General features: G+C 46.2%; 1 protein-coding gene across 2 annotated transcripts in view; it reads right to left on the bottom strand.

The window, feature by feature from the left end:
* Positions 1–5,674: 5,674 nt before the first annotated feature.
* The window catches only part of LOC140903239 (bone morphogenetic protein 2-like), a 33,594-nt gene continuing 11,869 nt past the window's right edge, over positions 5,675–27,399 (bottom strand). For both annotated transcript variants that reach the window (XM_073324201.1, XM_073324202.1), the window contains exons 3-9: positions 27,085–27,266; positions 26,387–26,445; positions 11,089–11,336; positions 10,683–10,825; positions 10,139–10,261; positions 8,235–8,433; positions 5,675–6,751 (exon numbers count right to left, since the gene is read on the bottom strand). In XM_073324201.1, the coding sequence (XP_073180302.1) occupies positions 6,345–6,751; positions 8,235–8,433; positions 10,139–10,261; positions 10,683–10,825; positions 11,089–11,336; positions 26,387–26,445; positions 27,085–27,266 (1,361 nt within the window). In that variant the 3' untranslated portion in view covers positions 5,675–6,344. The remainder of the gene's footprint in view (positions 6,752–8,234; positions 8,434–10,138; positions 10,262–10,682; positions 10,826–11,088; positions 11,337–26,386; positions 26,446–27,084; positions 27,267–27,399) is intronic.

Genomic DNA, 27,399 nt, shown 5'->3' with positions numbered 1-27,399 from the left:
AAGCATGATTTCCCTTTACAAAAACCATGTTGACTCTTCCCCAACAAATTATATTCATCTATGTGTCTAACAATTTTGTTCTTGACTATAGTTTCAACCAGTTTGCCCAGTAGTGAAGTCAGGTTTACCGGCCTGTAATTGCTGGGATCACCTCTGGAGCCCTTTTTAAAAATTGGTGTCACATTAGCTATCCTCCAGTCATTTGGTACAGAAGCTGACTTAAATCATAGCTTGCATACCACAGTTAGTAGTCCTGCAATTTCACATTTGAGTTCCTTCAGAACTCTTGGGTGAATGCCCTCTGGTCCTGGTGACTTATTACTGTTTAGTTTATCAATTTGTTCCAAAACCTCCTCTAATGACACCTCAATCTGGGACAGTTCATAGAATCATAGAATATCAGGGTTGGAAGGGACCTCAAACCCCCTGCTCAGATTTGTAATATAAAAAGAATGATTCAGGTTTGGGAAACTCCCTCACATCCTCCACCGTGAAGATCAATGCAAAGAATTCATTTAGTTTCTCCGCAATGGCCTTATCGTCCTTGAGTGCTCCTTTAGCATCTCGGTTGTTTAGTGATCCCACTGGTTGTTTAGCAGCTTCCTGTTTCGGATGTACTTGAAAAATGTTTTGCTATTACTTTTTGAGTCTTTGGCTAGCTGTTCTTCAAATTCTTTTCTGGCCTTCCTAATTGTATTTTTACACTTTATTTGCCAGAGTTCATGCTCCTTTCTATTTTCCTCACTAGAATTTAACTTCCACTTTTTAAAGGATGCCTTTTTGCCTCTCACTGCTTCTCTTACTTTGTTGTTTAGCCACGGTGGCCCTTTTTCGGTTCTCTCACTTTGTTTTTTAATTTGGGGTATACATTTAAGTTGAGCCGCTATTATGGCGTCTTTAAAAAGTGGCCATGCAGGTCGCAGGGATTTCACGTTTGGCGCTGCCCCTTTTCATTTCCGTTTAACTAACCTCCTCATTTTTGGGTAGTTCCCCTTTCTGAAATTAAATGCTACCTTGTTGGGCTGCTGTGGTGTTTTTCCTGCCACAGGGATGTTACATGTAATTATATTATGGTACCCAATTATATTATGTACCCCATTCAGCTGGCCAATAGGCAGATGGGGCAGAAACTCTATGGAAAAACCCTGAGCCAGGAATGATCCTGGTGCTTGGCTGGGCTGCACAGAGGTTTATGGGGATCAGAGGCAAATCTGAAACTGAGCCCCAACCCTCTGCTTCCAAAAAAATTACTGCTGAGAGAAGACCAGGGGACTGGGGAGCCAGCCCAGCCTGCACTCACCCCATAGCATCCCTTCCTGGCCTGCTGGGCTTAGTCCCAGCTTCCTGCTCTGGGCGTTGCCGCATGATGAAGGGGCCACGAGGCAAACCTGACTGGTGCTGTGACTTCATGTGTCAGATCACAATGCCACTCAGTTTGGGGGCCCTCTCAAAGGTGGGGGCAGGGGCAAACTTGCTTGGGGAAGTGGCAGCTGCATAGCATGCCTAGAGAAGCAGGGGAAACTGCCAGAGAGCTGCATCCAGAGCCAGCTACAGCAGAAGCCTGGGAAACACATGGAAAAGGGTGTGACAGCTGGGTATCAGTGCAGACACGGGTGTGACAACTGGGTATGCGTGCAGACCTGGGTGTGAACAGGGTGTGACAGCTGGGTATCCGTGCAGACCTGGGTGAGAACAGGGTGTGACAGCTGGGTATCCGTGCAGATCTGGGTGAGAACAGGGTGTGATGGCTTGGCATCAGGGCAGGTGCGGGTGTGAATGGGGTGTGATGACTGGCCATCCGTGCAGACCCACATGTGAACAGGGTGTGATGGCTGGAGAATGCAGAACTGCAGGATCAGCCCTGTGCAGAACTTGTGGGGAAGCATCAGAAGCGGGACAGGTAACCAAGGCAGGGGGCCCCAAGGAGACACCCCAGTAACTGATCAAGGCCTGGAAACCTAGAAACTCCTGTTTGTCTCTAGTGGACGCTGGACTGAAACGACATCTGAGGCATTAGGCCTCAGGAGCCTTAACCTAGTGCACTGCCCTCCCCAGGGCCCTCATGGGAACCATTATTGTTTTACATTAAATTGCAGCTATTGAAGCCATTGCACTGACGGTATTTGCAGCTTCCCCTCTCTGCCAGCCCCAGTTAAAAACCTCTTCATTTAGCCACCTGTCGGAGTCATTGTGGGGCTCCCCAGGGTTAGTGCCCATAGGGCTTAGTGATTGAAGCGCCTGCCTCCAAGCCATGCCATGGTATATCTTGGAGGGTTGGTTTGCCACAGCCCTAGCAGCTGCAATAATTACGTCAGTCCCCGCACAACCGCCGCACCTCCCCCCCCCCCCGCCACCTCAGACAGGTTTGGTGCAGGACTTTGGGTAGCTTACAGTGCAGGGGAACCCCGGGAGCAATGTAACCTACCAAATACACAGCCAGCAGGGAAATGGCCAGTGAAGGCAGCTTGCACAAATATTTCATCACACTGCTCACACTTTCACGGAATGGCAGGGCTGACCAGTCACTGCACATTCCACGAGCAAACTGCCCAGAACGTGCGTAGGGAGCTGATAAACGTTGGAGCCACCATTAACTGAAGGTCTGAGCTGGAGAGGAGCTGGAATATCGATGTTAAGACCATCCACAGGTTGTTGCTGTGCATTTAAACACCCAGGTATTTTCCACTATCCTGCTCTTGGAGTGTATTTTGCATGAGGGTTATAACCATCCCTGAAAGGACCCTGAGGCTGGCTTGGCACACGGTGTTCCTGCTTGTACAGAGCAGGCGTCTGACCAAATGGACACGGCCCAGCCCCCAGTCTGCGCTTCTAGTCAGCACAGATTTACGCAGTGTTGTTTTGCCATCAAACCCGACTCTAGGTAGGAATTCAGGGATTAGCAGGTGAGGGAGGAGGGTTGTGTCCTCAGGCTAAGCAGCTGCTATTTTTGAAGCCGTGTGAAAGAGGATTGAGACCGGCTTAGCCTTGCTCACTGCCCATGCCAGGAGACAACGTGTCAGGATCCTTCCCAGGCTGGGCACCAAATGTGACTGAGGGGTGTCACATCAGGAGCTGAAAGGTTTTTGCAACATGATGAACCCGAAGGAGGTGAAGGAGCCTCATCAGTCCCACCTCGCGATTTATCAAGCTAGGGTTCAAAAAAGAACTAGATAAATTCATGGAGGATAGGTCCATCAATGGCTGGGATGGTGTCCCTAGCCTCTGTTTCCAGAAGCCGGGAATGGGTGACAGGAGATGGATCACTTGATGATTACCTGTTCTGACTGACTGGCTAAGCAGCAGTTCTGAAAAAAAGGACCTAGGGGTTACAGTGGACGAGAAGCTGGATATGAGTCAACAGTGTGCCCTTGTTGCCAAGAAGGCCAACGGCATATTGGGCTGCATTAGTAGGAGCATTGCCAGCAGATCGAGGGACGTGATTATTCCCCTCTATTCGGCACTGGTGAGGCCACACCTGGAGTATTGCATCCAGTTTTGGTCCCCCCACTACAGAAGGGATGTGAACAAATTGGAGAGAGTCCAGCGGAGGGCAACAAAAATGATTAGGGGGCTGGGGCACATGACTTACCGGGAGAGGCTGAGGGAACTGTAGTTATTTAGTCTGCAGAAGAGAAGAGTGAGGGGGGAATTGATAGCAGCCTTCAACTACCTGAAGGGAGGTTCCAAAGAGGATGGAGGTTGGCTATTCTCAGTGGTGGCAGATGACAGAACAAGGAGTAATGGTCTCAAGTTGCAGTGGGGGGGGTCTAGGTTGGATATTAGGAAACACTTTTTCACTAGGAGGGTGGTGAAACACTGGAATGTGTTACCTAGGGAGGTGGTGGAATCTCCTTCCTTAGATATTTTTAAGGTCAGGCTTGACAAAGCCTTGGCTGGGATGATTTAGTTGGTGTTGGTCCTCCTTTGAGCAGGGGGTTGGACTTTCCAGAGGACTGTACCCCTTTCAGGAGTCAGATTTGTCTTGTGAACCCCCAAGTTACACCTCACTTAACAACAACTTGCTTACAAAATCAGACATAAAAATACAAGTGTGACAGTGCACTATTACTGAAAAATTGCTGACGTTCTCATTTTTACCATCTAATTATAAAATAAATCAATTGGAATATAAATATTGTACTTACATTTCACTGTATAGAGCAGCATAAGCAATTTTTAGTTTGTACTGACTTTGCTCTTCCTTTTTATGTAGCCTGTTGTAAAACTAGGTAAATATCTAGATGAGTTGATGGACCCCCTGGAAGAGCTCTGCATACCCCCAAGGGTACACGTACCCCTGGTTGAGAACCACTGGCTTAGAAGAAGAGCAGCTCAACAGATCTGTCCAGGAGGAGGCAGAACTGGGTGGAGCCCAGAGGGAGCTAAAAGCAGCATTGAAATCCACAGCCATCTTTCCCAGCAACACTGGTGCCGTTTTCCTTTCACAGGCGTTGGCTTTTTACAATCTCTTTCCAAAAAAATTTTTATGTTGAATTTTTTTGTTGAAAATTTTCAATCATGAAAACGATCGAAAATTTCCATTTAACCAAAACCAGCAGGTTGTGAGTAAATGACACTGCTCTATAACCATTTCCAGAGCCTTCTTGCTAAAATCATTGTATGAAAAGCTCCATGGAAAGTTTAAGAACTTGGAAAAAAAATTCAGTTTTGACAAAAGATTATTTTTCAACAAGAAATCTCTGCACTGGAAAGATGTGTGCAGAGAGCTTCTCTCTGTGTGTTTTAAAAGCCCTCATGGGGGGGGGGCAGTCCTGCTGCCCCTGGAGTCAGTGACAAAACTCCCATTAACCGGTGGGGGAGATTGGGGCCCAGCTGGGTGTGACTGTGCAGCACCTGAAACACACGGTGGGGAGGGCACATTACAAACAACTGGACTTTCCTCAGTAGCAGGGGGTCCAGCTCTAACTACAGTGTTTGCCTCCCCCTCCCCTTCTTCGTAGGTCCTAAAACTGCCCCCTGCTGCCTGGGGCCAGGCTGAAAAGCCATCTCTGCAGTCTCAGCGTGTGACTTAAGGAAAGGAAGATGCCAAGATCATTTGGTTGTGAAGCTCTCTCAGAAACCTGGAGTCAGAGACTGACCATGACGACTTAACCTGCAGGCAGACCAGATTTGCCTCCATCCCCCTCCCGCTGCAAGCACCAGCCTCAAATCAGGATCCCAATCCCACATTAAATGGCCCTTAACAGCTGCAGTTTCTGAGAAGACGTGAACTGTCTCAGGGGCAGAAGGAGGCAGCCACATCTTCCTGTCTTCGGGGGCTGTTTGCTCCTTTGGAACCCCCAGTTTGGGGACTTTGGGGGGGTACAAGTTATGGCTACTTGCTCGTCGTGTTCCTATCTTGTGCTGCACTGAGAGGCAGGCGAGAAGCCAGCAGGGGGAGGTAGAGAAAGCTGCCCCCTAGTGGCTGGGAGATGGAACTTGCTCACCCCAGGAGCCCTGCCGGTGTGTGACATTTCAGCTGGGATGAAGAGTAACAGCAGGTGCAGGGACAGGCTGAGCCCACCAGCTCATTCCATACATCAGAGCCGCTGCTAACCTGGACCACGTGACATGGAGAAGAATGACTCTGTATCCCAGACCTAGGCCCCATGAACAGCCACCAGGCTACTGCAGCCTTGCCAAAGGAAACCCCACTCCAAGAACTTCTGTCCTATGTTTAATAGTTACTCTGAATTCATTTTACAGGTTGCATAAGGCAGAAATGTACAGACATTTACAGGCACACTGTACAGGAGTTTTCCATCATATATTAGTGCTTTTGCTATATACATATCGTACAGCCTGCAAGGAGGCCTTTCCATGGACAACGCTTCACAATGGTTCTCTCCACCACACTCTGTGGAACTGGAACCAGGTGTGGACCTGGTTTTAGCCCACAAAAGCTTATGCCCAAATACGTTTGTTAGTCTCTAAGGTGCCACAAGGACTCCTCGTTGTTTCTGAATGGAGCTGGGAAATTTAATTCACTCAGTTTTATTTTAAATGCACCAAGTCCACAGCTTTTGAAATGGTATGTAGGTTTTAGCCATGTGACAAAGGCCACAACAACAATTTGAGGGGACCAGGGGCACGCAAAGGCATCTCAGGCTTAGGCTGCTTTTCTTTAGTCAAAGCATTTCCCAGGTGCTTTAGGCAAGCTAGGTGCTGTTTTGGTGTAATTGCCCCACTGAGCCAAGTGGTAGCAGCTGGAGATGGGGCAGCATAGCATAGGCTCACACTGGTGAGTGGCTCTTGGAGGGTTGGCTCCTGGGAGCAGATTGCAATTGAGGGAGGGAAGTTCCTTGTTGCCCTGACTTATTCCTGCTGTTCCTATAGGACAGGCATCAGTGGCAGCCACAGCTCCCAGCCACCATGTCATCATACTGTTTAAGGACAACATTCTCATCATCATCAAAGTAGAGGAGGTTGATGGAGAAGAGTTTGTCTGGGACACAGCAGGGGCTACTGACGTCCTGGCTCAGTTTGAGGGCATTGATGATGGACTGCACTGTGGCGTGGTTCGTTGGTCTCATGTTCTCGCCCAGGGGGAAGGGACAGGATCCTTTACAGTGATACGCGTTGTAGCTTTTCGGGGAGATTATCCATCCTGACCAGCCGATTTCCTCAAAGTCCACAGAGAGGAGTTGTCTCTGGCATGGCAGGAACCGATCCAGCGAGCGGGCAGTCCGCGCCCCACTCACTTCTGGTACGAGCGGCTCAGCCGGGAGGTCTGGAGTCTTAGGGCTCAAATCTAGGAGGGAGTAACGAGATCAGAATAACATCCCTTATTGATCAGACAAACCTGAAATGAGACTGAAAGCAAGGTTGCAAGTGTGAACCACCCCCTTCCTGCACTCACTATCAGCCTCCCCATCTAGTCACTCAGCCCCCTTCTCAAAAATCCCAGTGTCAATCTGAATCATTGAGCACTTTGGGACTGATTCTTCTCTCACTCACACAGGTTTAAATCAGGAGGGACACCACTCGAGTCCATGGAGTTGCAATGGAGTAGAGAAGAGACTCAGGTCCAAAGAGTTTGCATCCATCATGGAGCTGACATAGCATGAGAGAAAGGCAGATACATGCCTAAAAGGCTGCACCCATGTCCAAGCCTAGCTCTCTAAAGAGTTTGTTCTGCTGCACAGTAGAAAGGAACTGCAAACCCTTCATGTTCCATTGTTTGCCATGGAGCTTTAGAAAGCAGGATTTGCTTTACCAGATCAGAGCATTGGTCTGTCCAGTATCCTGGCTCTAACTGTGGGCAATTCCTCGAGGCAGCCATCCCTGCAATACACCTGGCTAATGCCACAGTGATCTGTGTAAGGAGGAAAGATCTGATCCTTTTGGAGACCAGCTGATGAGCCTGAACCATGACATTTCATTAGCCCATCCCAGCATAATTACAAGTGTTATTATCCAACAGCAGGAAATTCCACTGCTTGATCACTGCCACAAGCTGGAGGGAAGCAGCATTTCTTTTCATTTGTGTTAAATTTGCAACCACTAATTTAACAGTGATGCCCCTCCCCCGTTCCTCTTTCATGGGACAGCATAAAAACAAGGGTCTTTAATACTTTATACTTTGCAGATAACTAGCCACTTCCACCTGAGGCTCGCACAGTGCTTTTCAGGGGCAGGCTGGGGAGCGATTGTTATGCCCATTTCACAGAAGGGGAAAGCTGTGCAGGACAGAGAATTACAGTCCAGTTCTGCTCTGAGAGAGAACTTTACCCAAATGGCTCAGGGGACGGGGGGGAGGAGGCAGTCTGCCTCTCACTCTATGTTGAATCTCCTCAGATTACACATAAATTATCTCAGCTGCCAGCCCTGCAAACTCACCCTGGATCAGAGTCCCTGGCTCCCTGCATTGCACCCGTGATGAACAAGAGCAAGTATAGCTGGAACTTAGCTGGTGAGGCATGGAGCCATGGACAAGCCAAGCCCCCCTCCCACAGCTGGCCTGGGCTCCAAACGGGTTAGAAGCGTTCAAAGCAGTGACCCCTAGTTTAGTCAGCAGGGCCCAGATCCTCAAGTGTATTTAGGCACCTAACTCCCATTGGATGGAAGTTAGGTGCTTAAATACCTTTGCAGATCTGGGCCCCAGCAACCGTGACTTCGAATGGTGAGTAAGGAAGTGATTGCAGCCCCTTTGCAGAGAAGAGCTGCACTTTATTCCCTCATTATTTCATCGACTCTGTGTCCTTCCCTGCGGAGCATGGGTGGGTTTGCCTGACCTGGGAGGCTGCTGATGGGCAGAGCAGCTCCTCGTCTCCCGTCATCAGTGAACAGAACCAGCATGGGCTTCTTGCTTTCATGATGATCTCTTCCTGATGCAAATCGCACCATGCTGGGATCCACTGGAGCACTCCCCAAGCCGCGGACAGTCACCAGCAGGCCGTGGTTACTGCTGTCCTCTTCCATCCAGTCACGAACCTGCAAAACCACACAACAGTCAGCATGGCAGCAGCACCTGTGAAGGGACAGGACCCAGCCCCCAGGAAGGCACCGTGAGGTACAGAAAGGAGATACTGGGTACCTATGCATCTTCCAAACCAGTGAGGACGTCTCAGTCCTCAGATTGTGTCAGTCCAAACACCTACAGCCAGCCCTGCCTGATGATGGCTAACACACAGATCAGCAGTGGGCAGTGAGGCTCACCAGCCCTGCTATTCCCCTGTCCTGGGGTTGAATCCTGCATGCAGCCAAGGGGGACAAGCAGCACACGTGTCCCTGCCCTTGCCTGTGCTGAGCCCTGCAGTCAGGAAAGGAGATGAACTGAGCTTCCCTGAGAACAACTCCGCTTGGGTCTGATCCCAGGTTGGAGCCAGAGCTCCCCAGACACCCCGGCCGGTGCTATTTCTGTGCAGCTCTCAGTGGGCCCAGAGCTCACCCTTTATTCTAGAATCCTGTGACCGATGGCTAAAGGTTGCTCTATAAGCGAATGGACACATTGCCTCTCAAGCCCTTACAGAGGAAGCCCGTCACATCTCCTTGGTGCCTTTTCTCTCCTGACTAGTTCTTACATTAGTTAATATTTCTGGAAAATATCTTCTTGTTTCATAATAACCATGGATCTAGACACACCTGGTTTGTGATATTGAGCATATATTTTTTACCATGGTTCATATTAAAAATATGTACATTGCTCTTGGTATCACCCCACATATGTAGACACTGCACCGGATGTCACCCTGCAAATATACACATGGTGCCAGGCGTCTCTCCCGAAATACACACTCTCAACACTACACCACCTGCCCCTTGGCGTGGTGGGCTCAGTCTCTCTGGTTTCGAGGGAAGACGCCCCATTGCCAAGGGAAGAGATGTTTGTTCCTGGTTGCCACCAGCCCTGCAAACTCAGCCAAGGATCAGTCATGGTGGGTTCTTTCTGGCTCCTGGATCATCCCTTCGGAGCCTGACCCAAATGGTGGATTATGGATGTGGTCAAGACACAACCCTGGGTTTAGCAGGCCAATGCTCAAACCACTGAGCTTTCCATCTCCCCTTTCCTGATCATAACCTCACTTCAAACTAAATTTTAGCAGAAATCCAGACTTCTCTGTCCCTTTCTCAGACTGTGAAGATTATAGCCAGTGTCCTAACGACATCTGTACTGTAACATCTGGGCTGTCCATGCTCACAGCTGTGTTACTCAGGGCTACATCTGGTTCTAGAGGAGCCATTTCAATACGGTTCAAAAGCAGTTCTGTAAATAAGATTTAAACCCGGCTGGCCTGGCTAGCACAGCCTCAGTGGAAACCCCTGCAGGTCACCTCTGTTGATTCAAGAACCCAGGGTTGTGAAATGGCTGGATCTGCTGTCAAGGCTGCAGTGTCAAAGGAGAGGGCCAGCAGACTCAGCCAGCTTTTTCAAATGGTTGCACAGAAAAGCCTCGAAGGTGCCACAAGTCCTCCTGTTCTTTTTTGCGGATACAGACTAGCACAGCTGCTCCTCTGAAACCTGTCAGAAAAGCCTTGACAGACATCCCCTCCCTCCCCTCCCCCAGCAGCTGCCCCTCTAGGCTGAAGCAGCTGGAGGCCAAGGAAGGGCATTGGGAGCTCAGTTTGCTGACAGAAGAGATAGGAAGGTTTCATTCTTCCTCTCTGTACACATCTGAATTTAGGCTGAAGACACTTACAGCTTGTGTGATGCCAAACACCTCCCAGCCAGAGCCCTGCAAAGCGATAAGTCTGGCTGCTAGCAGCTTCTTCCCTTCAAAGGAATCCAGTTTGTTCTTGTCCAGGACTTGATAGACACTCACCTGGGGATAGGGAATACAAGGCAGTTAGCACCAGGAGCCACTGGAAGAGGAAAATCTCATTGAAAGTCTATGTTTTAAAGGAGAAGAGATGGGGGAAAGTCAAGTTAGCCTAGTCAGAAACCTCTGTAATCTAAGGCCTGGTCTACCCATAAAAATTGCACCAATTTTTTAGAAACTGATTTACTTAAATTTGTGCAACTTATTGTGTGGACACTGAAATTGATTTAAAAGTGGTTTATATTGATTTAGCTTAAGTCAGTAAGGATCCAACTTTGGTGAGGTCAGCACACAAACCAGGAGCCAAATCCCACTTTCAGTAAATGTACAAGAGTCACTCCAGATTCATAGTAGTGTCACTAGAGCAGAATATGGCCCATGCACTTTCCAAGCAGAGGCATGTGCGCTTCTCATCTCTCCTTACCTGGCAGAAGTGATGTCTCTTGTAGAAAGGTCCCTCAGCCACCTTAGTCCGCAGTCTGAAGAGATGCAGCTCTGCTGTCAGGATCCTCTCGTTCTTAGCCACACTCGATAAGATGAACAGGAAATGCATCTCATCACTGTGAGCTGGACCAAAGGGTCAGATTAGAAACTTTGGTGACCCCAGTTTCAGCCAAACTAAAAGGAACATCACATGGGCACATTCTAAACACTCTATTCTGATGCTGCACATTCTCTGGGAGGATGTGCTTCATCAGCGCATATGGGATACTGCTTACTCCAGGCCTCCCCTTGGCTTCTAGGATTCAAACAAGCACCAAGAGCCCTGGAAAACTACACACAAACTCTAGCAGATCATTAGGGCAACCGAAGCCACCAAGAGTTCTTACTTTTATCCAAGAAGCTGCGGACGGTGTTTCCCTCCAGGATGTCAGGGTCTTTGGTGATGCCATCAGCTCCTGCTACCGTGTTGTACAGGTCCACCATGTACTGGGGAGGCTGCTTGATATGATGGGGAGAGCGGGGAGGGTCTTCTATGCCAAATACTTCCAAAAGCCTCCTAAGAGCCTCTGTTCTTGTGTCTTCTGAATCCTCCTCTGGAAGGACATTGGGGGGTCTGGGATTGCAGCTTTGCAGCCTGGCAAGAAGCAGCAGCAACAGGAGTCTCAGCATGGCTGTCCTCTTCCAGTCCCCCTGCATAACTCCCACCCTCTATCCAGCACCACATTTATAACAGGGGGGAGAGATGGAATTAAGTCAAATATGTAAATGAGCCATCAGGAAGGGTAAAGAGAGCTAATTGCAGCGCTAACAAGGTGTGAAACTGGGCTACTGAACGCCTTTCAGCAATTAGCCCAGTACACAAGCTGTATGGAGCAGGAAGCCCACTTGTGTACTCTTGTTATTTGAGAGCAGAATGTGGAGGGAAGGGAGCAGGCAGGAAGGGCACCTGCGCTGCTCTCTGGAGTAAACATCCATGTCCATTGTAGTAAGGCACTGGCTGAGCCGAGTTTGCTCTCCATAGGAGACTAACTGCCTTCTAATGATGGCATTAATGGGGCAAACAGGAGGACCTTTGTGCTCAGGAATTGAACAGCTCTGAACAAAGAGTGTAGAAAAGGGTGGAATGGACTCTGCCCCTCATGTAGCAGAGGTAAGAAATGCACCTGACAGATAAGAACCACTGTCCAGAGTGATGAGAGATCAGGGCCAAGAGACATTTTCTAGTGCAATATTCAAGGAAGATACTTCAAACCATGCATAACATTGGGGGGTGGGGGGAGGAAAGAGAGGGCAGGGACAACAGACTGCCACTAGTCTGAAAACAAATACCTGGACCTCGGGAGAAGTGCAATAGACCCACCACCTTCAACCACCACCGTTATAACCATCTAGATCTGTTCTGAGCAGGGTTAGACGCTCAGGTGATTAAAATAGCTTAATACTGTAGACACAGTCCCATACTGACTGGATAGAGGGGCTCAAACCCCATTCCCTGCTGTGAAAACAACTCCTGGGCATATGGTTGTTGCACTGAACTACCTCCTAACAGCAAATCAGTGCTCAGTCGGGGCTAGTGGATCAGGCATTGCTGTGGGACAGCTCTGTCCCTACCCTGCTGAGAAGTCACTTGCCCTCCGTTTCTCTTCCTACCCTTTGTCTGTCATGGCCATTTATAATGTATATTCTTTAGGGTGGAGACTGTGTCACTACGTGTCTGGACTACCATGGCAGGCTCCAGGTGCTACCACAATACACATGAGAAATAAGAACCGTTTGCCAGGCTGGTGAAGATGAGGTACACCTCAAGCATGCCAGGATGAAAAGCCAAGAGAAGTGTGAGAGCAACCCCAGATTGCTCATGAGCTCTTGGCCTTAATATGGGCCCCTCCCAGCCAAAGCTATTCCCTTCACGATGAAGTGAGCTGTAGCTCACGAAAGCTTATGCTCAAATCATTTGTTAGTCTCTAAGGTGCCACAAGTCCTCCTTTTCTTTTTGTGGATACAGACTAACATGGCTGCTACTCTGAAACCTGTCCCCTTTCGCTCACTTTACTCATAAAGTGGCTGAGAAAGTGCATAAAGCCGTTTTAAACAGAGGAGTGAATAGAGCCCACATCTTCAACATGAAAGACTGTTATCCCCTTAGTCACACTGCTTTTCAGCAGACACCTGCTAAATCTCTGTTCTTGGGTGTTCAATCTGTACATTCCTCTCCCAGATCCAGGAAGAGAAACCAGGACGCATGATTCTCAGCATTCTACTGTTGTCTAGAAAATATTTGTGCAACCCCTTTGTAAAGTGTTTGCTTTCTTAACTAGCAGAGGGTTGTGGTGAGGCTATGGAGATCATGCTGCTCACTAGGTGGAATGGGGGAGCTTGGGGATACCCTTGATAGAATTTCTGTTTCCCTGTTTAGTTAAGGCTATAGAATCATAGAATCATAGAATATCAGGGTTGGAAGGGACCTCAGGAGGTCATCTAGTCCAAACCCCTGCTCAAAGCAGGACCAATCCCCAACTAAATCATCCCAGCCAGGGCTTTGTCAAGCCTGACCTTAAAAATATCTAAGGAAGGAGATTCCACCACCTCCCTAGGTAACGCATTCCAGTGTTTCACCACCCTCCTAGTGAAAAAGTTTTTCCTAATATCCAAACTAAACCTCCCCCACTGCAACTTGAGACCATTACTCCTCGTTCTGTCATCAGCTCCCACTGAGAACAGTCTAGATCCATCCTCTTTGGAACCCCCCTTCACGTAGTTGAAAGCAGCTATCAAATCCCCCCTCATTCTTCTCTTCCGCAGACTAAACAATCCCAGTTCCCTCAGCCTCTCCTCGTAAGTCATGTGTTCCAGTCCCCTAATCATTTTTGTTGCCCTCTGCTGGACTCTTTCCAATTTTTCCACATCCTTCTTGTAGTGTGGGGCCCAAAACTGGACACAGTACTCCAGATGAGGCCTCACCAATGTCGAATAGAGGGGAACGATCACGTCCCTCGATCTGCTGGCAATGCCCCTACTTATACATCCCAAAATGCCATTGGCCTTCTTGGCAACACGGGCACACTGTTGACTCCTATCTAGCTTCTTGTCCACTGTCACCCCTAGGTCCTTTTCTGCAGAACTGCTGCCGAGCCATTCGGTCCCTAGTCTGTAGCGGTGCATGGGATTCTTCTGTCCTAAGTGCAGGACTCTGCACTTGTCCTTGTTGAACCGCATCAGATTTCTTTTGGCCCAATCCTCTTAGTTGTCTAGGGCCCTCTGTATCCTATCCCTACCCTCCAGTGCATCTACCTCTCCTCCCAGTTTAGTGTCATCTGCAAACTTGCTGAGGGTGCAATCCACACCATCCTCCAGATCATTTATGAAGATATTGAACAAAACCGGCCCGAGGACCGACCCTAGCTAAGTGTCTCTATCAAACTGGATTTTGCATTTTCTAAAATGTACAAAAATGTCAAATCAACCTGAAAAACTAGGAATTTGGAAGTGTGAGAAAGGATTCACAAGGTCATGTCAGACAGAGCCAGGAACAAAAACTAGCTCCCTCATGTAGCACAACCAGTAATTAAGCTAAATGAATGTCCTTGTCTATGCAGACTGTTCAGTGCACCTATTCCTGCATATCCATCTCTGCTAAACACAGTGAGACATGCAGATGAATTTTCCTTGTAAACAGTTGCACACAAACACAGGTCTGTGCAGTGAATGAGGCAAGAAGTTTGAAAGAAAAGATGATGAGCCTATGGTTGATACAATGGACCACAGTAGGACTGGTTTCTATCTCTATCTCTGCACAGATTTCCTATGTGCTCTTGGGTAAGACATTTACCACAGAATGTTTCTAGGTGGCTAGTAATTTTGGCCTTAATCTCTCTGGGCCTCAGTTCCCAGGGTACAATGGGAATAATACTCCTGCCCTGCCTCACAGAAGAGCTGTGTAGAGAGAAGGAAGAGGCATTGGAGAGATGGGGATTGAACAGAGCCTTCTCAGGTAGTGGGGCAGAAGCTGGGCTCGGGAGGGGGCCTGGACCTCTGCTGTGCAGGGAGGGAGTAGAGAATGGGGTGCCTAGGAAAAGCAGTTTGGAGAGCTGGAAGACAAAGCCAGAGACTCTCTTCTGTGGTTTGTGTAGTGACCCGACCACCACCTTAGGTGCTGTAGGAAGCACAGAGGGGCCATGCCCACCCCTCCAGCCGTTGGGTCACTTCTTGTCAACTTTTGTGACTTTACTGTGAGTCTCACGATATTTGGTGTTTTTTTCTTAAATCCCCAGTTTCTGGAGTCATGGGATTATGTCAAAATCTCAGTTTCTTTCTTCTTACTTTTTTTAATGTAATTTTCTAACCCTTGTGGTTAAAAGCTTGAAAATATGCCCTGAGAGTAACCTAAAGTCTCAGAAACCTGAAGATTAAGGGGGAAACTCCCCACTACCACATTCAAAATTTTAAAAAACCCTCATGATTTTTAGGCCAATCTCTTGTATTTTTGGACCTGAGTCAAAATTTTTGAACACTTGAGGTTGGCAATACTGGGGGGACTCACCATCCCTTAAGAACAGCCATACTGGGTCAGACCAAAAGTCCATCTAGCCCAGAATCCTGTCTTTTGACAGTGGCAAATGCCAGGTACTTCATAGGGAATGAACAGAACAGAACTGAGCCTTAGGACCAGAGGCCGCTCTAGCTATAAACAAACTATGCAGCTGTCTAGGATGGCAGTGCTGGCCTGGCCACTCCTGATGGAGGGGTGGTAGAACCAAATTTGAGTGGTGTTGTGATCCTGTGTGTCAGGGCCAAATACGCCAACCTAGGCCTATGAGGAGCGGGGAGGCACACTGAAGTTTTGCCTAGGCTGGCAGATTGTCTGAGCAGCCTCTGTTTAGAAGGCTTATAATGACCTTTCCCTAAGAGGCTATTTTGGCTTGTTTAGGGCAGATCTGTGCCTCAGGAGCCTTTTAAAGCTCTTGGGACATCCCACATTCCCCATCATCCATTCTCTGGTGGTGGGGATGCTCTGTGGGGGCCTTTGGGGGTACATCACAGTTACATTGAGGGCATATTTGGGCATGTTGCAGGACCATGGGTCACTGCTGTGCTCTGTGTAAGGGTTTTGGTTTTAAATTGACAATAGTGATTACGCTCCAGGTGTTTCTGAAGCCACGTTACCCCAGTTCACTACACTCCCATCTCTGAGACATGCATTGTTCACCATTGTCACCACACATATTGAATCTATTTCCCCATGTTAAGTATCCTCACACCTTCTTGTCAACTGTCTAAATGGGCCATCCTGATTGTCACTACAAAAGTTTTTTTCTCCTGCTGATAATAGCTCATCTTAACTAATTAGCCTCTCACAGTTTGTATGGTAACTTCCAACTTATCTGTATATATATTCCATTCTATGCAGCCGACGAAGTGGGCTGTAGCTCATGAAAGCTTATGCTCTAATAAATTTGCTAGTCTCTAAGGTGCCACAAGTCCTCCTGATCTCATTGTCACCTTAGCACTGTACCCCAGATGAGATCAGGGGGAAGTCTGGGGACAGACATGGGGAGAATGTTGTGACATACGTTTCCCTAGTAGTGATCAGGCTCTTTTCTTTGACAAGATTGTGGCTCTCAGGGGAGCTGTTGTGCAGGCAGGGACTCTCTGGCAGTGGTTCTCTCTGCAGCACTAGTATCAGGGGGAAGTCAAGCTCCCTGAGACACAGAGCAATGTCTAACATTGTCTATAAAGACCTGCTGTCCCAGCCATGGCAGATGAGTAAACCCACTCCGGGTTAGAGACAAAGGCCAGATCCAAAAGTTATCTAGGCACCCAATTCCCATTGAAATCGCCTCCTCTCACCCCATATCCCTGAAGAGAACGTTAGTATGAGAAGGAACAGCAAAGCACAGACTGACGAAAAGTAGAACATGTACAATTAACGGGCTGCTTCACACACGGCCCAACCATGGAACCTTAACTCAGCTCTCTAGGGAGGGCAATGGCAATAGCATGACCTTACCTCTCCCTCACAGCCAACGCCATTTTCTCTCTGCCAACACAACTCCACATCAGGAAGCTTTTATCTTCCATCCAACGGGACCCTCAGCACGGCCTGGCCAGCAGCAATATAGGGATCACACTGGACACACTGAACTACCCTGTCCTCCTCGTTTCCAGCTGCACAGTCTCAATTAAAGAGGCTAATGATGGTTTAGAGGATTCCCTGTTATTATGTTCCCGTGTTTTAGGCAAATATTCCCCATTCCCAAAAGAACAATCCAGCAAGGAGCTGCCATCTCATGGGGGGGGTATGGGGGGGAGTAACATTATACAGTCATTCTGTGTGTGTGAAACAGCCCCTTAGTGGGGCATTTCATGGTCTTTATACAAACCAATGGTGTGGCCTCATCTGGAATACTGTGTGCAATACTGGACAGCTCAAGTCAAAGAGGGTTTAGTAGAGCTAGAGGGGATTCAGAGAAGAGCGACAAGAATCATCAAGAGGCAGAAAAAACTCTCATATGAAAAGCAATTGAAAAGACTGGGACTGTTACCTGAGAAGAGAAATGAATATGAAGGGACATAATAAAAGTCTAAAAAATAATTACTTGTCTAGAAAATGTAGATCAGGACCATTTGTTATCTCTGCCACAAACACAAGAACTGGGAGAATTTCAATGAAATTAACACGTGGGAAATTCAGAACTGATGAAAGGAAATGCTTTTTCACACAGTGTGCGATTAACTGTGGAACTCATTGAGGCCAAGAATTTAACAAGATTCAAAGAAGCATTGGACTTTTCTATGGATATCAAGAATATCCAGCGCTACCATAATTCATTATAACAACAATTTCCAGAAGGGGTAGATAACCTTGTGCTTCAGGTTTTAAGCCAGTCTCTAACTATTAGAGACCAGGATGAGACCTATGTGGGGTGGAGGTTGGGGCAGATTATCTCACATCTGCTACCAGGGGGTTCTTAGTTACACCTTCCTCTGAAGCACCTGGTGCTGGCCCCTGTCAGAGACAGGATACTGGACTAAATAGACCTCAGCTCTGATAGAGTCTGACAATCCTTATGTTCCTGAATTCCTTTGTACGTTTGCACTTCACTAGCAAGCATTGCCAGGGCTATGCATGAGGGCAGGGAGCTTAACTGAGTATTTCTTATATCCGAGGGGTAGCCGTGTTAGTCTCGATCTGTAAAAGCAGCAAAGAGTCCTGTGTCACCTTAGAGACTAACAGACGTATTGGAGCATGAGCTTTCGTGGGTGACTACCCATTTCATCGGATGCATCCAACGAAGTGGGTATTTCTTGTAAGTCTGAGTCCAAGGTTTTGAAGTGCCTAGCTCTGGAAGGGTCTGGGGAAAAGGTGGCACTGTGTGTGGAAGGACCTTAGTAATACATCATACATTTTTGTAAGTAATACATAATACATTCAGCCATGATAAACCAAGGGCATCCTCTTCTGCCCAGGTCTGTGTTACCTATTACCAGGAATTACAGCTTGGTTGTATGTGCACAAAGCAGCAACAGTCTTAGGACCAATGGACTAGCCAGAATCCTACAACACACAAAAGATGCATCCCCTGCTGTGTTGAAGGAAGCAGCGTCTTGCACCCATTAGTAAACTGCCACTATGAGTGGCACATCAGCACACACACAATGAGGAGAAAGAATTAAGGAGAACAGCCATGAAACGGTTCTGCCAAAACCACATGTTTAAGCCCCTGGGTAAAAGATAGAGGACAGGCACAAAATGGGAATTACCAGATAGCATCCCCCTCTTCCCAACCTTGGGGCAGATGCAGATGAAGATGGTGATGGAGTAGCACCATGCAGGAATGGCAGGCTAATGCATTTTTTTACCTGGGTTGGTAAAGTTTTGTGGCAGTTCTGAGAGGCTGACTTAGATTAATAGTATGGGTAGGAATTCAAAAGGCAAACATACATTGATACATTTAGCCAAAATTGTCAGACCTGTGCCTAGAATTGGACTCCTAAATCTCTATGCAGGAACCTAAATAAAGTGACCTGATTTTCACAGGTATCACTGAATTCAGGGTCTTCCCCACCTTTGAAAATCTGGCTTTCGGAGCCCAACTTTAGGTAGCCACTTTGGAAAAACTGGGGGCTTGGGGAAAAGACTCCAAAGCACAGACACTGAACAGGCGGGAGACAAGTGAGAGGCATTAATGCAAAAAGAGACCAAAGTGTGATTATGGACAACAAATTATATCAGATTTTCATATAATCACAGAAATGTAAGGAAATGCGAGAGGTCATCAAGTCCAGCCCCCTGCACAGAGGCCAGACCAAGTAAACCTAGACCATCCCTGTCCAACCTGTTCTTAAAAAACCTCCAATGATCCTCCTCAGAAGCCTATTCCGGAGCTTAACTACTCTTACAGTTAGAAAGTTTTTCCTAATATCTAACCGAACTCTCCCTTGCTGCACATGGAGCCCATTACTTCTTGCCCTGCCTTCGGTGAACATGAAGAATATTTGATCACCGCCCTCTTTATAACAGCCCTCAGCATATTTGAAGAGTGTTATCTGGTCTCCCCCAGTCTTCTTTTCTCAAGACTAAACAAGCCAAATTTTTAAAACCTTTTTTCATACATCAGGTTCTCTAAACCTTGTGTCCGTTTTGGAGCTCTCCTCTGGACTCTCCCCAGTTTAGCCACATCTTTCCGAACATGGTGCCCAAAGTTTCACACAGTCTCCAGCGGAGTACTCAGGACTTTGCAGTGGGGTAGGGCAAAACCTCTGTATGCAGCAGCAGCAACACACAAAATTTGAATATTTCCAGGGGTATGTGTGGCATTTTGGTTCATGACTAAGGCCTCCCACCTGCAAGCACAGATACTGTAACTTTACATATATGAGCAAGTCCATTGACTTTAGTGGAGCTGCTCGTATATATGCAAAGTAAAGTACACGCATAAGTGTTTGCAGAATCATGCCTTAATCTATATTTTTATTTATTATGTGTGTTGTTTTAGCTCCTAAAGGCACCAATCAGGGATCTGGGCCCCATTGTGCTACCTACTGAATACACATATAACTAAAAGATAGTCTCTGCCCCAAACAATTTAAAATATGGCTATATCTACCTAAATAGCAAAGGCCCAGGGTACCAGAAGAATGAAAGGAGCTGCAGTGGCTCAAGAGAGACTGCCAAATTAGATTAACTTCCATTTTCAATGGAAATTTAAGGTCTGTTTCAGGAAATGGGGAAAGTTTAGGCCCAATTCTTAATTTTCCTGAATTGATTTTCCCACCCCTAGTTATATACTAAGACTATTAAAGCAATTGTCTATCATACCATCAAAGCATACACATATACATGAGAGATGGGTAACTGTACAAAAATGTTTTGCAAATACTCATTCAAATTTTTCATTGAGTTCATTTCAGCTATGTTCCTGCCCCTTTTGTTATCACTTTCTACAAACATTTGTGTGATCAAGTTTTGCTGGCACAAGTGTTTATGGCACATTGGAATAGTCATAGAAAGAGAATTTAAAAGTCACTTTCCAGGAGTACTCATATACTCTCTATTTTAACGGTAAGTAAGGAGGATGATAAACAGCATCTACTAAAATTAAAAACCAGGTAACTGCACCTGAGTTTTAAAGGAGTTGTCTGAGACTCCTGGACAATTGATATTATTAAAGGCTTAGAAACATGCATTATAGTGATAGACTCAAGGAGCTCAATTTATTTAGCTTAACCTTAAAGATAAAGGTTAAGGGGTGACTTGATTACAGTCTGTAAGTGCCTACATAGGAAAAAATATCTGATAATGGTTTCTTCAATCTAGCAGAGAAAGGTATAACATGATCCAATGGCTGGAAGTTGAAGCTAGACAAATTCAAACTGGACATTTGGCATAAATTTTTAACAGTGATGGTAATTAATAATTGGAACAATTTACCAAGAGTCAGGGTGGATTCTCTATCATCGGAAATTTTTAAAACAAGATTTGATGTTTTGCTAAAAGAACTACTCTAGGAATTAGGTTAGGGATGTGCTATGGTCTGCGTTACACAGAAGGTCAAACTAGATTATCATAATGATCCCTTCTAGCCTTGGAATCTATGAATCATAGAATCATAGAATAACAGGGTTGGAAGGGACCTCGGGAGCTCATCTAGTCCAACCCCCTGCTCAAAGCAAGACCAATCCCCAACTAAATCATCCCAGCCAGGGCTTTGTCAAGCCTTACCTTAAAAATATCTAAGGATGGAGATTCCACCACCTCCCTAGGTAACGCATTCGTGTTTCACCACCCTCCTAGTGAAAAAGTTTTTCCTAATATCCAACCTAAACCTCCCCCACTGAAACTTGAATGATGTTCAATCTTTGATGTTAACTCTGAATAACTTGAAAAACTGAGAAAATTCCAGATGACCAGACAAAAGCCAATGTTTTGCCAATATTTAGAAAGGGTATATGGAGAGACTGGTTATAGGCTAGTAGGTCTGACATGAATTCTAGGAATATTAATGGAAAGACTGATGTGGAACAAAAATATAATTCATGCCAATCATGGTTTCATGGAAAATAGGTTTTGTCAAACAAACTTGATATCATTCTTTGATACGATTACAAGTCTGATTGATAAAGGTAACTGTGTTGAGGTAATATACTTGAATTTTGGCTTACAACCATGTGATTCCAACTGAAAAATTATCACTATACAAAATCCATGTGGCACATATCAGACTGCTCAAAAAAAAACCTGATAGATCTCAAAACCTAATTGTAAATGGGGAATTTATCAATGAGTTGAGACTCCTCAGGGAATGGTTTTCTCTCAACTCATTCAATATTTTTATCAATGATTTGGAAGAAAATATAAAACGATTTCTGCTAAAGTTTGCTGATCACACAAATGAGGGGTGGTAAATAATGATAGGGACAGGTCACTGAGACAGAGCAATGGGATATCTTAGTAAATTGGCCACAGTCAAACAACACTGATTTTTAATACAGCCAAATGCACAGCCAGACATTTAGGAACAAAGAAATAGGTCATTCTTAGAGGACAGCAGACTGTAGTCTGGAAAGCAGTGACTCTGAAAGGAACTTAGAGGTCATGGTGGAAACCTACTCAACAGGAGCTCCCATTGCGCTCTTGTGGCTAAAAGAGCTGAAATGATTCTTCGATGTGAAAACAGGACTAGGGAGGTGATATTACATCTGTATACAGCATTTATGAGACCACGACTAGAATACTGTGTGACGTTTCGGTGTCCATACTTTAAAAGGGATATTAAAAAATTGGAGAGGGTTCAGAGAAGAGCTACAAAAACAATTCAAGGTCTGGAAAACCTGCCTTACAGTGAGATACTAAAGGTACTCAATCTTTTTAATCTATTAAAGATTAAGAGATGATTTGAGCATGACCTATGATTACCTACAGAAGGAGATACTAGATATCTTTGAGAGGCTCGTTGATCTAGCAGAAAAAGGCATAACAACATCCAATGGCTAAAAGTTGAAGCTAGACCAATTCATATTGGAAATAAGATGCAAAGAAGTAAATGTATCACCACCTGGAGTCTTTACACTGAGGTTGGATGTGTATTTCTAAAAGCTACGCTCTAGTCCAACCACCAGTCACTGGGCCAGATAGTGTCAGGGACACACTAGGGAGTTCTCTCCCCTGCAAGAACTCTCTGAGTCTGGCCTATGTTATGTACGATGTCAGACTAAATGATCAGACTGGTTCCTTCTGGCCTTAAAACCTCGGAGCAGGTGGCTGGGGGCAGTACAGGTTCAGTGAATTGCCCAGGCAGCCTCTGCCAGCTGGGCTGTTAGGCTGCTTCAGTCATATTTGCAAGCTGTGCTGCCCTCATCCCAGAGTCTGCACTTTAGCTTGATGGAGAAAATGGTTGAAGGGTTAAAATGATGGGAGAACATTGGACTGCTCTCGGTCAGCCACCTGGAGTCAGCCAGCAACACTCTGCTGAAGGACCCTCCTAAGTTTGTTCTCACACCTGGCTGCAATGTTGGGCAACTCCTTAAACCTTCAGTCGTCTCACCAGTGGAAGTGACTGCAGCCTGGTCTCCTCCTCTCCTTACAGACCCAGGACGTGCTGCTCTTCCTGATACTCTCACAGGGCTGGCAGGGGCAGAAAGGTTCTCCTCGCACCTTTCATTTCCCCCACATCACAGCCTAGACTGACTGACCTGAAAATGGATCCTCTCATGGCCAGGCAGTCCATGGGGTGCCTGGCCCATCTGAGCCCCCTGCTGGGCTGCACGGTACAGGAGATGAAGGTTTAATGGGATTAGGATAATGTCGAAGTCTCCTTTGAAAATCGGTGTCTATAATTTATTCTAATCCAATGTAAGGAGCGTGAGAGGGCTCCTAATTATCCAGAATACACAGGAGCTAATTACAAGCAATTTGAGTAGCTTTTAGTTAATTGGCAGGAGGAAACTGTTCAGATTCTTTCCTTCCTCTGCACACTTCCCCATTGCCAAGGGCAGGGCTGTTTGTAAAACAGAACAGTGTAGGTCTGGGACTGCTCAGAGTCTACACACCAAGAAAGGAAAATGTCCAGATGGGCCTCTGCTCCAACACATTCCCCTGCCTCCCTCTCCCCCATTCCTACTGCTTCCCCACTGCTGCTCCCTCTCCCCTGATTCCTGATTCCTCCTTCCTCTCCTGCCTCCTCCGCTCCGTGTCTGTGTGTGTTATGGGGCATTATCCATGTTGTCACAGTTCAAGCATATTTTGTATGTGAGTGTATATTTGTAAAAACTAAAAAATGACAAAGGTACTGGATCCTGGTGGGGTCAGTCCTGGGAAGGCCCCCTAGCTGCGCAGCTGAATTGTCTCTCGGTAGTAATGCACTTTGCCTCTTTTCACAGGACACGCAGACAGGTGTGTTTGGCATGCAGTTATTCACACAGAACATGGGAGAGAAGAACACTGAGGCACATAAAAGCCCATCTTTAGCCTTTCTAGGTTCTGGCTCTTACAAGGCCGTATTCTGGCTTTGGATACACATGGGCTCCCACTGGAGTCCTTAGGAGCTGCAAACGCTCCCCAGACACAGACTATGGCCCGCAGTGTTTATTAAAAAGTTGCAAAACATTCTGGAGGTAGTTAATTTCCACACAACCACTGTTTAAAATACCTTTAATTTATAAAATAGCCTTCTCTCATTTACATATAGTACAGACAGTCTGGCAGAGGGTGGGCACGGCAGGACAAGGTGCTATTTGCACTCTCCCCTCCCTGGAAGCTCCAATCCCTCACTCCCCGAAGTTTCTAATAACTCCCACATTTACACTTCTGGATGGCGAAGACGGTGCGGATGTTGCCACTGCGGCTCTTGAATGTGTGTGTGTTGTACTGGTGAGGGACGCAATGGCTGGAGGCACCTTCCGCCCAAACCAGGCATTTCCCTCCATTCTGCGAATCCCTTCCGTTAAAAAACAAAAGCACTGATTACCAAGATGCACAGAAGACGTAGCACTCTCAGTCTGACCAGGGATCTGGGTTCATAGCTCACATCCTCTGACAAAGCTGGGCTCACAACTCATGTCTGGTCTCTGAAGCAAGCCTGGGTGCACAATTATTATTTGTATTGTGGTAATGCCCAGCTCTCATACAGAGCTTTTCATCAGTAGATCTCACAGCCAATTACAAGGGAAGTATAATTTCCCCACATTTTATAGATGGGGAAACTGAGGCACAGAGAAGTGAATTTACTGGTTCAAGGTCACTCAGCTGACTAACAACAGATTCAGGAATAGAACCAGGTCTTCTGAGTCCCAGTCTAGTGCTTTGCCCACTAGGCTACACTGTCTCTCTGCCCAGGAGCCTCCATCATGGACCAGGACCCTATTGTGTTAGGTGCTGTACAAACACAGAAAAAAAAGTGGTTCCTACCCCAAAGAGCTTACAGTCTTCAGCATGTACAGAGAACTGCAAAGAGGACAAAGCAATAGTAACAGTACAAATAAACTATTTTTAAACACCCAGAGAAAGCATTAGCAAACTGCACAGAAGACTCTAGACAGTGGAGGTGGAGAGTGGTTAGGCTGCTCTCAGCCCCAGAAGTGGAAAGATGCACTTGGAGCATCTGCCAGTTTAGATTCTGTTTGATGCTCTCTCACAGGCTCCTTGGTTGAGCCATTTCATATTTCTGTGCCTCAATTTCCCCATCTGTAAAATGGGAATCATTTATTTATTGTTGCTTATTTGTTTTCGTTTGTGTTTATCAGAACTCCCTAGGCATGGTGCAAAACTAAAACAAACTGTAGCCAAATACATGTCAACAGGCAGCGAAAGACAGCAGTTCTCATCCCCAGACAAGTTCTGACTGCACCAAACCTCAAAACAAGCAACACCACTTCCCATTTCCCAAACCTCACCCACCCAGACAAAGCCTAGAACAACAGGTGAGTTTGCAGCATGTCAAAAAGATGATAAAATCCAGGCTCTGGTACATCAAGGGAGAAAGTGAATGTGAAAACCAAAGACTGTCACCAAGAACACCCTGTTACCAGCCCTCTCTCATTTAAACCAACTGTAGATTTGGGATGCCTGCAGAGGGACATCTATGGAGAGCAGTTTAAGGGGGAAAGATTCCACGGGGATGGCACCTCACCATGCCATGACTTCTATGGGCAAAGAAGGCAATTTCGGCCACAGATAGCAGGGCCATCATTGCCATAGTGTCTTCAATAAGATCCTGGCTAGCTTTGGTGTCCAACAAGAAGGATGTTGCTAAATTGGAGAGGGTTCAGAGAAGAGTCACAAGAACAATGAAATGATTAGAAAATCTGCTTTATAGTGTTAGTCTCAAGGAGAAAGGTATAACATGATCCAGTGGCTGGAAATTGAAGCCAGGCAAATTCAGACTGAAAATAAGGTATACATGTTTAATGGTGAGAGTAATTAACCATTGGAACAATTTATCAAGGATCGTGGTGTATTCTCCATCATTGACAATTTTTAAACCAAGACTGGATGCTTTTCTAAATGATATGATCTAGAATTATTTGGGAGAAGTTCTATGGCCTGTGGTCAGACTAGATGATCACAGTGCTCCCTTCTGGCTTTAGAATCTATTAAATACGTAAAAAGAAAAGGAGTACTTGTGGCACCTTAGAGACTAACCAATTTATTTGACTCCTTTTCTTTTTGCGAATACAGACTAACACGGCTGTTACTCTGAAACCTATTAAATACATGTGCATTTGGCTGTCTGATAGAACAAGAAAGCTTGCAAGTTCTTTGTCCAGATTCTTATAGTGCACCCACTGCTGTAGAAACAGTGTCCAAGTTATAAAACTCACACTTGGATTGCCATCTTCAGAGTCTATGCTTGATTCCCTTTGCTCGACTCTCATGACATTACTAGAAATACCAAAGTGGGATGTGAATTTGCGAAAGACCAAGTGAACTCAGTGCAAAATACCCTACCAAACTCTGAGACAGGAGCCCAATGGTACTAGCTGGCAATGGAATGAAAATGACAGACTCCTTGGAGGCAGCTTGGATGCTGACTTTACACTTGTTCAATTGAATTCAGGTCGATGGAGATACACAGATATAAGTTCGTGCAGAATTTGTCCTTCATTCTGTAAGGAAGCTGCATTTTTAGAGGATTTTAGCTAACCCTACTGTAAGGGGAGGGGCTGTGTGTGAACAGCTGTGCTTACCTAAGCAGGCAATGATTCCCTGAGGTGCAGCTCCCCAAGCACCGTCCTACATCAATTTCCTGAAAAGATTTGCAAAACAAAGACATTAAAATCACTTGCAAGGCCCTGCCAATAAACGCCCGAAGGGACACAGCATTCCAGCTACTTGGCAGTAAGTCTTGCTTGTGGGACAGTGCTGTGTGCGGATACTGTCTACATGCAAGGGGTTATTTTAACCTATCTTTAACTGATGAATCGTATTAACTCTGGTAAAGGATGCAGCTTTCATTGTGTCAGAAGTACTTTAAAGTCACATTAAACATTTGACTGAATTCTTTTGCCCAAGAAAATAAAATGAATTGCTTTATAACTTAGTTTGGGATTGTAGAGTAATCCATTGCAGTGAAATAAGACCTCACCAATACACAGATATTGTACCGGTGTAACTATTTCAATTAGATATGTGACTTTTTAATGAAGTAAACCATTGTATAACCCATAGTGTGGGCCCAGTTATGCTGGTATAAATTTGCTTATTCCATTATAACTAATTGCCCTTGACTGTATAGGAATAGCAATACCTGTATAGAGCACCCTTAAGCCAGTTTAACTTGCGTCCACACAAAAGAGGGAATTGTGCGGCTTGTAGTTAAAGCAGTACACCTTTTGTGTCTGGACGAACCCTAAGACTCTTTTAGAGCCGCATGCAGTTGACTAACCGTCAGTCGCTCCTCACTGTCCCCAGCAGAGTTGTGTATGATTTCATAATAGTATTCCACATAGGAAACTCGATAGCAGGTTTCTTTCATTTCACAGTTTTCCAGAGTTTGAACCACCTCAACACCACTTGGGCTTTTGATCAGAACACAATCGAACTTTACAGGTGCACAGAAGAGTCCTCCTGAAAGAGAATGAGAGTGAGAACGAGAGTGTAATTTCATGTGGGACCCCATCCTGAGGCCTTTGCATGTGCAACATTCCTGCTGGGCATTGTCAGCGTGAGTTCTGTGTACAGAGCAGCTGCAGAATCAGGC

The sequence above is a fragment of the Lepidochelys kempii genome, chromosome 25 (genome assembly GCF_965140265.1).
Source record: "Lepidochelys kempii isolate rLepKem1 chromosome 25, rLepKem1.hap2, whole genome shotgun sequence".
In the NCBI taxonomy this organism is placed as follows: Eukaryota; Metazoa; Chordata; order Testudines; family Cheloniidae; genus Lepidochelys; species Lepidochelys kempii.
Note: the sequence above shows the minus strand (reverse complement) of the source record. Positions and strands in the feature narration are given on the sequence as shown.